Genomic DNA, 14,453 nt, shown 5'->3' with positions numbered 1-14,453 from the left:
GCCTTCATTACTACTTTAATTTTAGAATGTGATCTCTGCTTCTGCAGAGGTCTGGTACTCTCCAGTGCAGTTACAGGCATTTAGTTCAGGGAATATAACAATTAGCCCTTAATAAGCAGCTGACCTCATTCCCTGCCTCAATCACATGCTCTGCACCCGAGAAGAAAAGATCACAAAGCCCAGAACTGAAGTTCAGGCTGTGTTAGATGAGTGATGGAAGTGAAACAGTTTGGACATGAGGCAGGAAATCTGTTTCCATCCAGTTGTACTGTGAAGTGTTGGTGTCTGAGGTGCTGGGTGAGGGCAGAGTGCCTCTGTTTGCCTGAAATCCTTGAATTTAAACCACATATTTCATTACTAACTTTTCATTCTTTCCTACTTTGACAGGAAGTGATGGGAAAGGGACAGAATTTCTTCAAACTGTACATAGACTTGGCTAAGGGCTAAAAGGCTGAATTTACCAGAGTCTAAAAGCAGCACACATTGATGGTGTGGTTAGAAATTGCCTGAATAATGCATTTACTCCTATCATGTGCTGATAACACGTGCAATACTGGCAGTGTTTCTAGTTCTGAAGATTTCTAGATCATGGGAATACTGGAATAAAAAAAAGCAGAAATAAAGGAGGGACTGAGGACTGCTGACCAGTATCAGTGTTCTCTGTTGAACTGAGGTGCTTCTTTTGCTGCTGCTGATTACAGAGAGATTTTTGATTAACTAGGACTTTCCCCCCCCCTTTCAGTAACTGTTTTCCTCATTAAGCCTCTTTGTGTGGTGATTCTTCCCTTCTTGCTTTTCAGGAGCTCAGTGATGTGGAAACTGATCCATGCAGGGCAGAAGCAGGATTTCTGATTCAGCAAACCTTATTCCCTCATTTAGATCTCAGTGGTAAGAAATCTGAAAGGCTGTGTCTGTCATTGTCATTTCACATTGCACAAACATACCACAACCAAATATATTTAAAAAACCCAGATATGCAGTCTCCATGGGTCTTAAATTTAGTGACCTTAGGAGGGCTTAAACTCAATATAAACCTATGATTTCAAACTAGTCAGTTAAAATGTCCTTTGGAAGCTGGCCAAGAGGAGGCAAGGATGTATATAAGACTAGGTGTTTGGGGAGGAAATTGATAATAAAATACAGTTGTTTTGGTACAAAGAGGGAAAAAATAAAATGTTCACCTGGGGAACTTCTGTGTAAATTTTTGTATTAAATTGGCCAGTCCCTATCGCTTGATGGAACAACAAAATAGAAAGAATAATCTCTGTTTTCACTCACTGGCTGGAGCCTGGCCTTTGCTTTGCCAAGTCTGGGGTGTGGGAGTGGGTCCCCAGTGGATGTTTACTCTGGACAAGCTTCTCACTTTCCAGAGGGGCCAAGGATTTTGTGAGTTTGGAGATGAGATTCCTTTTCCTCACCTATCATCCCATCAAAACAGCAATGTGGCAAATAGGGTGATGGTTTGGGGTATGAGGTAAAATCCTGGGGCCTGATAAATTGATGCCCAAAGTCTTCTCTGCACCTCCATGTGGGTAAACTGTTGGGATGAGATCTTTTAGAAAACCTCTTCAGCTGCTCAGAGCTTCTCTCATTTCTCACCCACTCTCCTGGGGGTGGATGTGGGCTCTAATCATACTCAAATTCACCTCAAGGTAAAAATAGGGACATTGCCTGCCCTCTGTATTTAGAGTTTAATGTAATATGTCCATAATGCCTCATAACCTGAGCCATGGGGAGGGGTTTCTCTGCTCTGTGCTGTCAGTGGGCTCATCCATGTGGTGCTTTAGAGCTGGGGGTTTGCAGGGAGGACAGCAGGAGGAGGAGGAGGAGGAGGGGGAAGATGAAGCTGTTTATTTCAGCAACTCTTACCACATATTCTTGCACTGAGCACCTTGGCAACCCACTGAGCATCACGTTCTCACATGGCTGTACTCCAGCTGGGGGACTCATTCTGCTTAAACTTGCAGATCATCCTTTAAAGAAATGTTTAAGGTGTGAGTTGGTGTGGGTTGGCTCAGGAGCTGCTCACCAGCCGAGGAATGCAGCTCGCTTTGGCAGCAGCAGGAGCTGGGTGCTGAATAACGATTTCCCATCAGGGCTGAGCTTTCCTTCTGGCACCGTGCTGGGGACACAGAAAAAGGGCAGGAGAGCAGCCGGGCTGGAGCGAGCTCTGAGAAACGTTTTCCCAGGCAGGCTGAGGCTGTGGAAGGCCAGAGGATGCTCTTCCCCCTCCTGCCCCAGCTCAGGTGTCCCCGAGGCGCTGAGCCTGCCCTGCGGCGGGAGCGGCGGTGCTGACAGCGCTGCCCGCCTGTGCCAGGGCCCGGCTCTAAATCCGGCTGCGGGAAGAGCCGCGCGGGAGATAAGGGAGGCTCTGAGAGCCCCGGGCGAGCGGCAGAGCTCAGCCTGCCCGGCACAGCACTACCATAGTAGGAAGCAGCCGGCAGCAGCTCAGCCCGATGAGTTAACACACCTCCACCATCCTATAGAGCTGCTGGAGCAAGGAATTCGACCCCTGTATTTTTAAACCTCACACTGCTGCGTTTGAAGGGTCTCAGACGTGTCACCTCATTTGGATAACGCCGTTTGCCAGCAGGGTGCTGCTATCAGGGGCTGGAGCCTAAGAGGCATTACATTTAATGTAAAACACATTCCTAAGTTGTCTCTTATTCCAAACAAAATCTGGTGTTTGGGCTTTGGAGCAGAGCATTACAGGACACTTGGCAATTCCAGCTTTTACCCTGGGAGTGCTTTAGCCTTGCCCAGCAGCAGCCTGGTGAACTTGTGGCAGAACAGCCCCTGGTCTGGGGAAGGGAGTGAGCCCAAACTGCCAAGCACTCCCAGCAGGATGCTCCTGCTGTGCTTTGGAGCAAACACATTTGGCTCATCTTCCTTTTGCCTATGGAAAGGGAAGAGACCAGGGAGCTACTTTAGGCTGGGGCAATTTAGAAAACAGAAAAGGACCAAAAAAAATAAAGATGTAGTTGGGAAAGAATTGTTTATTTTACGTTTCTCAGAGGGATTTTACAAACAATGGAGCATTTTAAAAAAACTGAGTGATCAAAGTACTTGACAGTGTCCCTTAAACACACACACAAGCCCCTGGACAGAGGAAATCACACCAGCGAGGAGGTCAATACTGCTGAGGAGCAGCTGCATCTGCATAGTTCTAGGAGGAAAGATTGCAATGGTGTTGGTGCTAAAAAGTGTCATCCTGGCATTAAAATGAGAGCGCGCTGCAGAGCCCGGGCGGACCTGCAGGAAACAAAGTGCATCAAATAACACGCCGAGTACGTATTGTAGAATAAATTTATTTACCTGATACAAATGAAACTAGGTGTGATGCTCCTTTACTGTCAGCATGTCAATAGACAATTGATCTTATTTACAACTTCTAAAGGTCACACATGCAGCTGTGGGAACTGGCTACGTCGTTGTTGCTTTTTAGATAAATGCATCACGATATTTTGTATTGCACCAACATCTGTCTTACTGCCTTAGATTTAAATAAGTTACATTACAGTGCAAAAGAGGTTGATTTGCACGGATGATAAAAAAACCCAGCGTTATGAAGTGGAGGCTTACGGTTTAACATTCATCTGTAATCGTTTCCATGGATTTATAAATAGGAGAGCATTGTACAGAAGCTGCTGGAGTAGGATGTTTGGATGATACAATACAGAGAGAGATCCATCTACAACCCAAGGCATGCATTATCTGATATTGTACACTGTATAAACTGACATTTTACATACAGGAATACGGAAATCAGCTGACAGCTCCGCAATTCTTGTTCAAGGATAACCAAACTCTTCTCCATGCAGCACAGAAACCCAACTTCTCTGGAGAGAGTTCCGACTTGGTAAGCTATATTGCACGTTTGTACATCTGTATCATGAAGTCCTAATGGTACCACACATTTCTTCCACAGAGAACACAATGAGTTTTGTTTTTAAGGGAAAGCAAAGAATCTTTACACGATACATGCAGAAGTTTTGGTAGATGTGTTGCTAAAAACACATGCACGCAACAAAACAACCTTACATTTCTGCAAAATTGTTTAGGAAGCGATTACTCCAGTATTGCTGAAAAGGAAAGAAAGAAAAGGCATCAGTTAATGAAAGGATGAATGCTAAGTATCATTATACAAGCAAGACTAAGATCAACAGTGACAGAAGAAAGAATGTTAAGTTTGGTAACTGGCTGCTCTGTCATTGAAGGGACACTCTCAGGTTACTTTGTTCTTGAAGCTCAGAATCCTCTGGATTAAGGCTCAGCTCCCTTGATTATCAGGAGAGCCAGCACTTCCTACTCAAGACTGCAGTGAAAAACAATTAAGACACATTTAATTAGCTTTTGCCTTTCTCTGCCTGACCAGTGGCAACAGACAATTCTCACTTCTTCTTTGGAATTTTTACTTTCAAGTTCCATACTACGCACTTGTTTTTTTTTCAGTCGAGGCATTAGGGCAGGTTTGGCCCCAAAGTGACCTAACAATGTCCCTTTTCCAAGTCAGGCAGCTTGTTCTGGGAAGCAGTAGGAAAGCTTTGAAGAAGTCATTAAACTACACGGATTAATGTGTAGGCAAAGAGTAGAGTACAAGGTCCTAAAGCTCCTGCTGCACTTCACCCCTACCACAGCAAAAGGTCAGCCTCGTGTCTGAAGAGACTGCTCTGAGTCCCTACAGCTCCAGGGAAGCTCTTCCAAACACTGCTTCAACACTAAAATTTGGGCTCTCCTGCTAAGATTTGAAAATGCATATTAATGCAATTAAGGATGTAATTAGCAGAGATTAGGGAAACAGTTAATGGTTAGAAGTGCAAAAAAGTAAACAAGACAGGTGCAAGAGACAGACGACTCCATTGGTTTTACCTCCCTTCATCTCAGCAAATTCAGCCCCCTTGGGCTGTGTACCATCAGCTCTGGGCTCGAGCTGTGACTCGGGCTGGCACTGCTGTACTGCATTCTATCATCAGATTAAAAACTCAAGTTTCGTACCAGGAACCTCCCCAGCAGCCTCTCTACCAGCACACCCCTGGGAGCACTTTGTCAGACCGGTAGAGATGTTTTTCTGCAGCCTCTTTTGTGCTCATTTATTTGCAGTAACGTTTTGGGAAACCAAGTATGAACTATTTTTATTGCTCGGATGCCAGCAAGAAGGAGCAGCTCGTTGTGCAGCTCAGCACTTTGGATTGCTCGCACGTGAAAGCAGAGAGAGCCCAAGGCACTGCAAAGACAAAAGCTCCTGTCTAAAAATTCAATGCATGACAGCAGCTGCCTGAGCATCCTCCTTGCTACAGAACACAGGATTCAGGAGGAGCTGCTCTCATTCCAAACCCCAGTGGGTTCCCAGCACAAGCCAATCTCCTTCCTGGTGTTCCCAGCATAAGGCAGCATCAATCACAAGATTGATCCTGGTCTTACACACCCCTCTCACAGTAGAGAATAAGCAGTGATGTGTGAGGGCACCAAGGAATCCAGAAAACAGCAGAGATGAAAAAGCTTGGTGAGATGGGAGCAAAGAGAAACAAAAAATATGAAGTTATTTTGTAAGAATGGAGTGGGAGATCAAACCTGGGGAATTCTGAGTTAGTCCTGCTTGAACAAGGGCTGCTCTTTGTGGGCTAACATGGTTCAACAGGAGTTACCTTCTTCAACCCCAGCACTGGGGAGGCTGGAGAGGAAACATTTGGGACCAAACAAATGAGTTTTGACTTTGAGATGTTGGCAAATGAGTCTGTCCTGAAAAGTCCTCCCTTCTTGGCTTCTCCAGCTGAAATGACTGAGGCTGAAAGATTACAGGATCTACACAACTAAGGATAAACACTTTAGTTCAGACACTTCCTGCAGAAATTACAAACTTTGCACTGCAGTTCTGTTCTTTCTATGACAGAAAAGCCCTCAGCTCCTCAGGCTCCTCCTGCAGCCTCCCCCAGCCTGCTCAGCTGCCCAGACCCAGCACTCCAGCTCCAGGATCACCAGGATGTGATTCCAGGGCAGGATGCTTCACTGCCCAGGGGGAAGCTCAGGGTAGGTCTGAACATTTGGCCAATCTCAAGCAGCCACGGGTGGGATTTACAGCACTTGGAGAACAGAATCCTGAAAGCACAGCACAGCTGCCATCCAACCTGAGATCTGCAGCTGCTGATCCTGGGGAACCCTGCGGCTCCATTGCTGCAGGGGAACTTGGACAAGACTGGGAGAAACAGCAGAAGAACAGGGCAGATGAAGATTGCTTGGACTCTGTAGGAGCACCTTGTAAAACCTGACTGCTCCTGTAAGCTCAGGAGCCTGCAGGGATGGATCCCAACAGCTCCATTTGCCCACCACTCATTCAGATTTCAAGGCAAAGTCCAAGGAACACAAGGCCCTACCCCAAGTGCCTCTGAGACAGTGGCATGAATGAGCTCTCAGATCTCTATGGAAATCCATGACAAGCAGCAAGATTCATCTTCAACACTGACAGATCCAACAGAGAAGGTGCTGAATTCTGAATATTCTGAATTCTACTTACTGACAGTCATTCTCCCCTTCAGCTTCTTAAGAGAGGCAAAAAGGGGGTGTATGACAGGATTATTTGGCATACAAGACAGGAACAGGATTGTACAAGAAGCAGAATTATTCATGGTGGCAGCCAGACAGGTGGCTTTAAAAAGGCCACCACATGGTGCTCTGAGGTTCAGCAGAACCCGTGTTCAAGGATTCAGTGGCACTCCTGCCCTGGAAATGTCTGTCAATAGCAGTGGGAGCACACAGAACTAAGCTGCTCATTTGTTTCCAGCAAATAAAACACTGGTACACACTTTGATCTCAAGGAATCCCACATCATAAGGACTGTTATTTTTTGTTTCAAGGAACAGGGATGAGTCTCACGCTGCTCATTTGTTATTGATACAGCTAAAGGCCAGTGAAGGCCAGTGGTTTTGTGGAATGCAAAACCTTACTTTGGCTCTTCCACACCAAAAAAGGGCATTTGATGGGATCTGAATGCTCCCAGTTTGGCAACACACCTGCTACATCATCAGGTCAGCTCCTCTGAGCCACTTCAGCGTCAACTCAAGTCAAAGTCTCTATAAACAAAGTATCACAATGCAGTGGAATTTCTGTGTTCTGAGGGAGCACCTCTCCATTTGAGAGCTTAAACCTAGAGAATTAGGTGTGCTTGCTGGATTCCAGCTGGCAGCAAGAGAACAGAGCTTGGAACTATCCTTCCCCTCCAAGAGGGATCACAAAGCTGTTTGAATTTGGTTACTAAAGCAGACTGAGCCAGCACAAGATAACAGCACCTGCTGCTCTACAGACACAGTGACCCCAGGGCAGCTTCCAAAGGCTGCCCTGTTAAGCTGAGACTGTTCTTTTGCCTTCTCAGATGGCAAATAACAATAATGAGCTGGTTTTGCCAGGAGCAGCACCTGCCCTTCGAGCACTGCAGGGAGCAGGGAAGGGTTCAGCTCAGAGGGGCAGCCCCTGTTTCAGAGCAGGGAAAAGCTTTGGAGTAAACCAGCACCTGACCACGAGTACCAGAGAGTTTTGGACACTAAACATTCACGGTAACAGCTGTCAGGGTCTTAAGTTACAGATTTGTCTGATTTTATCTCAAACTTAAGACCAAAAGCTGTAAGACCTTGGGGCACTAAGGCTCCCAGGTGCTATAAAACAAGACCCTAAAATATACTAAACCAAAAGCAAGTGCTTTGCCTTTGGAATCAGTAATTTGAGCTTCAGACCACAAAACAAGAGTCTAAAGTGGTGATAATAATGTAGCACAGCAGAGTTTGACAAAACACAGCATGGGAATGAAGGAAATTACTATTTATTCTTCAACATGTATACAGCATATGCTATTTTACAGCAAGTCACCACTGGCAGGGTGAAATGGAAGAAAAATACTCACTTTAGTCGATGAAAGTTGGAAGGCATTGGAGAAAAACACCACAGTTAGGACTGTTAATGACTTACACATTGTTGATACAGGACTGAATTTGAAAACATGCTTTAACATTTACCGTAATAATGAAGGTGGTTAGTGCCACATTAAAATAAAAATAGTTCTATACAATATGTTCAATTTGGTCATGTGCTATTTACAGATTTTACAAAAAACACACACGAGCTTGTTACTTCAAGTCAGGCTAACAACAGGCCAGCAGAGTAACTCCATGTATACAACTGAGCATTAGTGCCCTAAGTGTAGGAAATCCAATTTCTAGCTATGCAGTGCATTTTTTCAGGTCTCATTGCAAATTTTGATCTTAAAGGGGGAAAACATGTGTAAAAAAGGTATTAAACCCCAACTTAAACCCTCTTTTGAATTGAAACAGATTGTGTGTGTTAAAAAGGCTTTAGATTTAAGGAGACAGAAGTAGCCCTCCCTATCCCTGCATAATGGGCAACACTGGCAAAGTAAGGTCTGTTACAATAAAATACAATAGACAAATAAATAATCCTTAAAAAAAAACAACCCTATGTGTGTGGAGAGTATGGAAGAACCCCAGCAGGCTGCACCTGGAATGGTATTTTCTGCACGAGCAAGATCAGGCATACCTCATACAGAAAGTGGTGTAAACAAGGACAGTCAAGAACCGAGAGTGAGGGAAGAGGGGACCGAGAAGAAATCCTGACCCAGGGAGCAGAAAGTTCTGCTTGTGAACAAAACCTGACTTTATGACAAATTAAGTTTGGATGATCATGCAGAAGACAAACAGTTACATGCTTTTTTAGTTTTAGACAACACACATTCATTCCCTAAAATCTGCTGCCAATTTAGTTTGATAGTGTCCGCTGGCTCAAAAAAAATTTACTTTTTTTTACATGATGAATAGACTATTGAACAGAACACTGTACATGCTTTTCATCTACAAAAAAATATTTGCATAAAATAGTGTTAGTTCTCTGTACATGTCAATGGACACTTTAACTGTGTATAAAAGAGGAATATATTGCCCCCACTGAAGTCAGAAAAAGCAAAAAACCAAAATCTAGATTATGAAACCTCCATCACCGGCAAATATGTTCATGTGAAAATTCAGCAGAAATAGACAGTTGCTCTAAACAATAAAAAAATTAAGTTAAACTTTTTTTTTTTTTCTCCTTTGAATGTAAAACTCGTCACCATGTCAGTCAAGACCAGAACATATCACTAAAGTTAGTGTCTGTGCTGTAAAGCCAGATAACCAGGGGCATAGTAATGAACACAAACGGCCAGGAAACTCCTTCGGTGCATGCTGACAGAGCACAGGGTTTGGTGGCAGGCCGCACACTATCATCTTTACCAGGTTCCAGGTAGTTACGGGCCACATATTTGAGTGTTTCATCCAGCAGAATGACAGGGAGGGAGATTTTCAATACCATCAGCCACTGCGTCACGTTCAGAGGTGTGATCTGGAAGATAATCTGAAAGAAAAGCCGGGGGTTACCAAGCTCCCCCTCCAGCCCTGGCCTCGAGCCCCACTCAAGGTTTTGCTCTGTCTGGAAGTTCAGGGGAGGGGGAAAGGCACGAGCACTTACTGGCAGTGGTTCCACATAAAGGATAAGGAAGTGGAGGGACATGGACAAGCAAATGGCCCCCACCAGCCAGATGTTCTCCCACGGGGGCATCCTCATCAGGGACTGGTTTTCTGACAGGCTGCAATAGAAACATGGCTCGTGTGTGACTCTGACACCAACAGGAAGCTCTGAGAACCACAAAGCAGCCTGGCACAGCACAGGGATCCCAGGCAGGAAGCAGCCCAGGACACAGTTTGGATGCTGCAACTTCAAACTGGCCTGGAAGTCAGCTTGGCACGGCAGTCACCATCAGCCTCAGGTCTGCTCTTCAAAGTCTCGAGTGTTCTGCCTGTTCCTGGCCTAGTCTATTCTCACTGTGACCCCAAAACCCTCTCCATGGGAGGGAAAGGGAAGTGTGGACACGGCAGCCTAAGAGAGCTGAGTCTACCAGGGCCCCAGGTGCACCCACTTCTGCTGGAGTTCACTGAAAGACTCACAGAGGGTCAAAAACTTTCACCTTCTTCATGCTGGCTCTTGATTCCATCTGCATTTAAGCCGTGCTGGAGAAGAGGCTGAGATCCAGAGCAGCAGATGTAGAGCAGTATCTTTATGTAGGACTACCCCAGTGCACTTGTATTTCAAGTTTATTTGTTTTTAAATTAACTGACCTCTAAGCTATTTGAAGAAAAATACCCTTGACATTGTGCTATTTAGTGGTTTCCATTTATAATCTAATATTAATTGGCTAAACCCACACTCCCTTAGGGCAGGAAAAACTATTTTCCATATCTTCAGCATTCTTATTTTAGTTCTCCTTGATATCACTTTATACCAACATAGTAGGGATAATCTGATTGATTAAGCTTAGATTAAAAATAATGGAAAATATTTCAGTTGCTTGTGCTTAGTAAAATACCAGAATGAATTGGCAGACTTAAAAATACACCTTATGATAAGAGATCTCAAATGTTATCTAAGAGTCAGTTTGTTTGCACTACCAGAACTCAGAAGGGAAATGTGACTCACTCTTCATTAGCTGAGCTGCTCACCAAGGATCAAATTGCACAAAAAGCAGGATTTTGGATAAGCTGTGCAGGGGCTTGGCTTTCCTGTTGGGACATACGAACCTGTTGAGAGCATTGCACATCTCTATGGTGACAAGCACAGAGAGAGCCATTGTCATCGGATACGGGGACTCAAACACCACACAGTCCACCCCAAAGAAGTCTGGATTGTCCTCCTTGCACTGCAGAAAATGGCTCTGGAACAGAACAGAGTCAACTCACTTCCACAGCTTGTTAAATTTTAAAATGTAAAATAGGCAAGTAGGAAAAAAGCAGTGAGTATTACAGAAAGGCAAGTTTCTGCTGTGACTCCTAAACCCAGTGCTTACAAACTTTTGCCTGCTTTAGAAAAATCCTCTTTAGGATTTCACTTACAAGACAACAATTTGTCCTTCAAATTGTTAGAAGCTCAGGTATCCCACACCTCTGAGCTTTGCTATCAAGACTAATTAATCATGATCAAGTTTTACAGGAACAAGTCTGAAAATGTTTAATTATACAAATTCCCCGTAACCTACCGGGTTTGTACAGTCATTTCAAGTATGAAAGCAGCAGGAACCTCCCCTCTCCCCCCAAAGATATTAAACTGAGCAAATACCAGCTGGTAAAAGGAAACTTTTGGACCACCATCAGCAGCAATAAACCACCAAGCAGCAGCACCCACTGTGGCAGCACCAACGTAACCTGCAAGAAAACAAAGAGCTTTTCTCAGCGCTGTGAGCTGTGTGCAAGACAAGACCTCACTTGCCACACTTAAACTTCTCAAGGCCTCAAGACTTCCACTACTGAAAAAAAATAGGTTTTAATTAATGTCTTTGTTTATTTAAGGGGAAAAAAGCCATTAGTACTTACACCCAATAGCCAGGTAACGGAAGAAGAGCCACCCACTGATGAGGGGCTCTTTGGGGTTGCGCGGTGGCTTGTTCATGATGTCGAGGTCAGGAGGGTTGAAGCCCAGGGCAGTGGCAGGCAGACCATCTGTCACAAGGTTCACCCACAGCAGCTGAACAGGAATCAGAGCTTCAGGAAAACCCAGGGCAGCAGTCAAGAAGATACTACAAAGAAATCCACCAGTTACAAGCTTATTCTTGTGCGTGTCAGTAACGTTTAAGCCTAAACCTGCAGCAGCACTTCTCTTCCCTCTTACCCACTGAAGATCACAAGCTGAATATTCACAATCAGAAAACTAAACACATATCCAAGAGCAAAGACTAACCACTGGCATGTAAGCTTTGAAGCATTGTCTTCTTCTGATAACTTCAAAAATTGAAGACTTTTGACTTTAGGGTTGTTTTTTCTCCACTCTACTTGTCTGTATAGCTAAATATATACATACACATGGATAAAAGCTTGCAAACCACTTTCTAAAAGATGCATTTTGGCTCAAATAACCAACCTTAATTTCCCTAGATCACTGCTATTCCCTGCAGAAGTTTATTGAGCCTGTAACTTTCATGGCTCCAAGCCTGTGTGAATAAATAGAACAGAAATAGGGGCTGCAGCAAGAGCCATATGAAGGACAGCCTTAAAGCTGACAAGAAACAAGGCAAGACAATTGCTGTGCTTTATCCCACTCTGGGAAAGGTCTGCTTTGATGTAAGGACTGTGAGGAGATCAGTATTTACATTTTGTCACCAGCAATGCATTCTGTGGTGCTGGGTCACCACTGCTCCTCCCAGAGGAACACAAGACATGTTCCTGGAACCTGAGGTTAAACAAACATCTAAGCTATGCCTGGGACTATGTTATCTGAAATTCCACATCTTGTACTGTTTGATTAAGGTTTTGGTTTTCCTTCTCTAGAGAATTATTCCAATCATAGAAATAACTGGAAAGCACTACCTACTGAGCTAGAATATTCTAAATAACACAATGTGCAACTTTTGTGGCAAACTGCAATTCTTCACTAAAGGCCAGGAACATGCAACTTCCACAGAGATCCACTGCCTGGAGAACCTCCTCCTCTGGTTTTAGTGAGAAATACTGGAAGACTCCATCATCACTACTCCAGCTCAAAGAAAAAATAAATTTAAACCTACCAAACAACTTCCCCAACATTGGAGGAGATGAGGTATCGGATGAACTGTTTCATGTTGTTGTAAATGGCACGTCCTTCTTCCACAGCAGCCACAATCGTGGAGAAGTTGTCATCTGCTAAAACCATTTCAGAAGCAGTTTTGGCCACTGCAGTACCAGAACCCATGGCAATTCCAATTTCTGCTTTCTTCAGTGCAGGGGCATCATTGACACCATCACCAGTCTAAAATGAGAATTCAGGGTTGGAAATGAATCAGTAAATAAGTGGGTGTTAACATATAGATCCAGAGAGGAATTTTGCACTGGGTGTGGTTTTGGATCCTTAAAACTCACTACAGGCAGGGAAACATGGAAGAAGTGTTTTCCAGAAGAGGGAATTACTCAGAGAAGGCCTAATTAGGGTTTAAACACCATCTGCCTTTCTAACCAAGTAACCATCACTTACCATGGCTGTGATCTCATCAAAAGACTGAAGGAACTCCACGATTTTGGATTTGTGGGAAGGCTCTACCCGGGCAAAGCACCGGGCATGGTGACAGGCATCCCTCTGGGCAGCCAGGGACAGCTCATCAAACTCCCTGCCCGTGAAGGCTTTGGTGGACACGTCCTCATCCTCCACGAAGATCCCGATGCGGCGGCAAATGGCCACGGCCGTGCCCTTGTTGTCACCAGTGATCATAATGACTCTGATGCCAGCCTGTCTGCACAGCTTTATGGATGAAGCTACCTCAATCCTCGGGGGATCCAGCATTCCCACGCAGCCCACAAATGTCAGGTTGGTCTGAAATGAGATACAGTGAGTTTTAGTGCAAGATCCTGCAGATTTCTCCTCTGGTAGCAGTGAAATGATTGTTTTCCCTGCATGTTACATCTGTGTTTGTTGTGACATTTGGGATAACTCCGTGTCCTGCCTTACCAAATTTTGTTTCAAATGCACTAATTTGAAGTTAAAATGTGCTCTACTTGCCAGCCTTGCAAATTCAACCTGCAAGCATTGGGTCTTTCATTTTCAGCATCAGTGCCAGGAACAGAGAGAGCACAAGCCAAAAACTCATGCAACTGTTATTACTTTCCTCCTAAACACCAGATACAGATTTCATTGGAAAATTACAGAGCAGCTAAGATGATAATCATGGACTGAGCCCTTGCAGCTGACAGCACAGAGGCAGGGAAGTGAACCTGACTCCCAGAGAGGTATGTTCCATCACAAAATCCCCAAAAAGGTCTTGCAGTTGAGCAATGCCAAACTGAAAAACCATAAAAGCTGAAACCACAATGCAATTTTTTGACTGTTTAACTGATTTCTTCTTGTGCTTTTAGCCAAAAAAGGCAACCTGCCATCAACAATTTCTTCTAAAACACAAAGTCTCTTCTTAGACTGAGCATTCCCTCCATACAAGTGGGGAACTGTTGGGTCTGACATCTAAAAATACCCAGAAAGAAAATTCTCAGATGTAACTTCCTCGAAGAATAATGAAACAGAAGAAGCCACCATTCTCCAGTTTGGGAGAGGGAAAAGTGCTACTGATCTTACCTCATAGTTAATGAAATTTGAGGAGTCCTCCAGATTCATTTCCTCTTTTTTGGGAGGATTGTCATGGGTTGCCAGAGCCAAGCAACGCAATGTGTCTCTGCCAGTTCCCCATTCTCTAATGACAGACATTATTTTCTGCTTAATTCCCGAGGTCAAAGGTATTTTAGCATTTCCAACACGGACATGTGTACATCTGTCAATCACACCTTCAGGAGCACCCTGCAGAGGCAAGAAGAAGTAATTTAGCTTAATAAATCCCTTTAATAAGTACCATTACAACATTTGTTTAAATTACCAAGTCCATCCTCGCACTCCAAGCTCAGTTAGTTGCACCA

General features: G+C 44.3%; 1 protein-coding gene across 2 annotated transcripts in view; it reads right to left on the bottom strand.

The window, feature by feature from the left end:
* Positions 1-2,978: 2,978 nt before the first annotated feature.
* ATP2A2 (ATPase sarcoplasmic/endoplasmic reticulum Ca2+ transporting 2) overlaps positions 2,979-14,453 on the bottom strand; it is a 43,560-nt gene continuing 32,085 nt past the window's right edge. The window contains exons 13-21 of one of the 2 annotated variants that reach the window (XM_041488728.1): positions 14,119-14,337; positions 13,030-13,365; positions 12,587-12,807; positions 11,400-11,602; positions 11,146-11,231; positions 10,611-10,744; positions 9,505-9,622; positions 9,270-9,390; positions 2,979-4,082 (exon numbers count right to left, since the gene is read on the bottom strand). In XM_041488728.1, the coding sequence (XP_041344662.1) occupies positions 4,069-4,082; positions 9,270-9,390; positions 9,505-9,622; positions 10,611-10,744; positions 11,146-11,231; positions 11,400-11,602; positions 12,587-12,807; positions 13,030-13,365; positions 14,119-14,337 (1,452 nt within the window). In that variant the 3' untranslated portion in view covers positions 2,979-4,068. Of the gene's footprint in view, positions 4,083-7,794; positions 9,391-9,504; positions 9,623-10,610; positions 10,745-11,145; positions 11,232-11,399; positions 11,603-12,586; positions 12,808-13,029; positions 13,366-14,118; positions 14,338-14,453 lie in introns of those variants that run through there. The other variant, XM_041488727.1, reaches the window with a different exon arrangement.

This window comes from Pyrgilauda ruficollis, unplaced genomic scaffold, assembly GCF_017590135.1.
Source record: "Pyrgilauda ruficollis isolate IOZ18807 unplaced genomic scaffold, ASM1759013v1 scaffold9, whole genome shotgun sequence".
Lineage (NCBI taxonomy): Eukaryota > Metazoa > Chordata > Aves > Passeriformes > Passeridae > Pyrgilauda > Pyrgilauda ruficollis.
The sequence above is the reverse complement of the archived record's forward strand: the minus strand, read 5'-3'. Positions and strand labels throughout refer to the sequence as shown.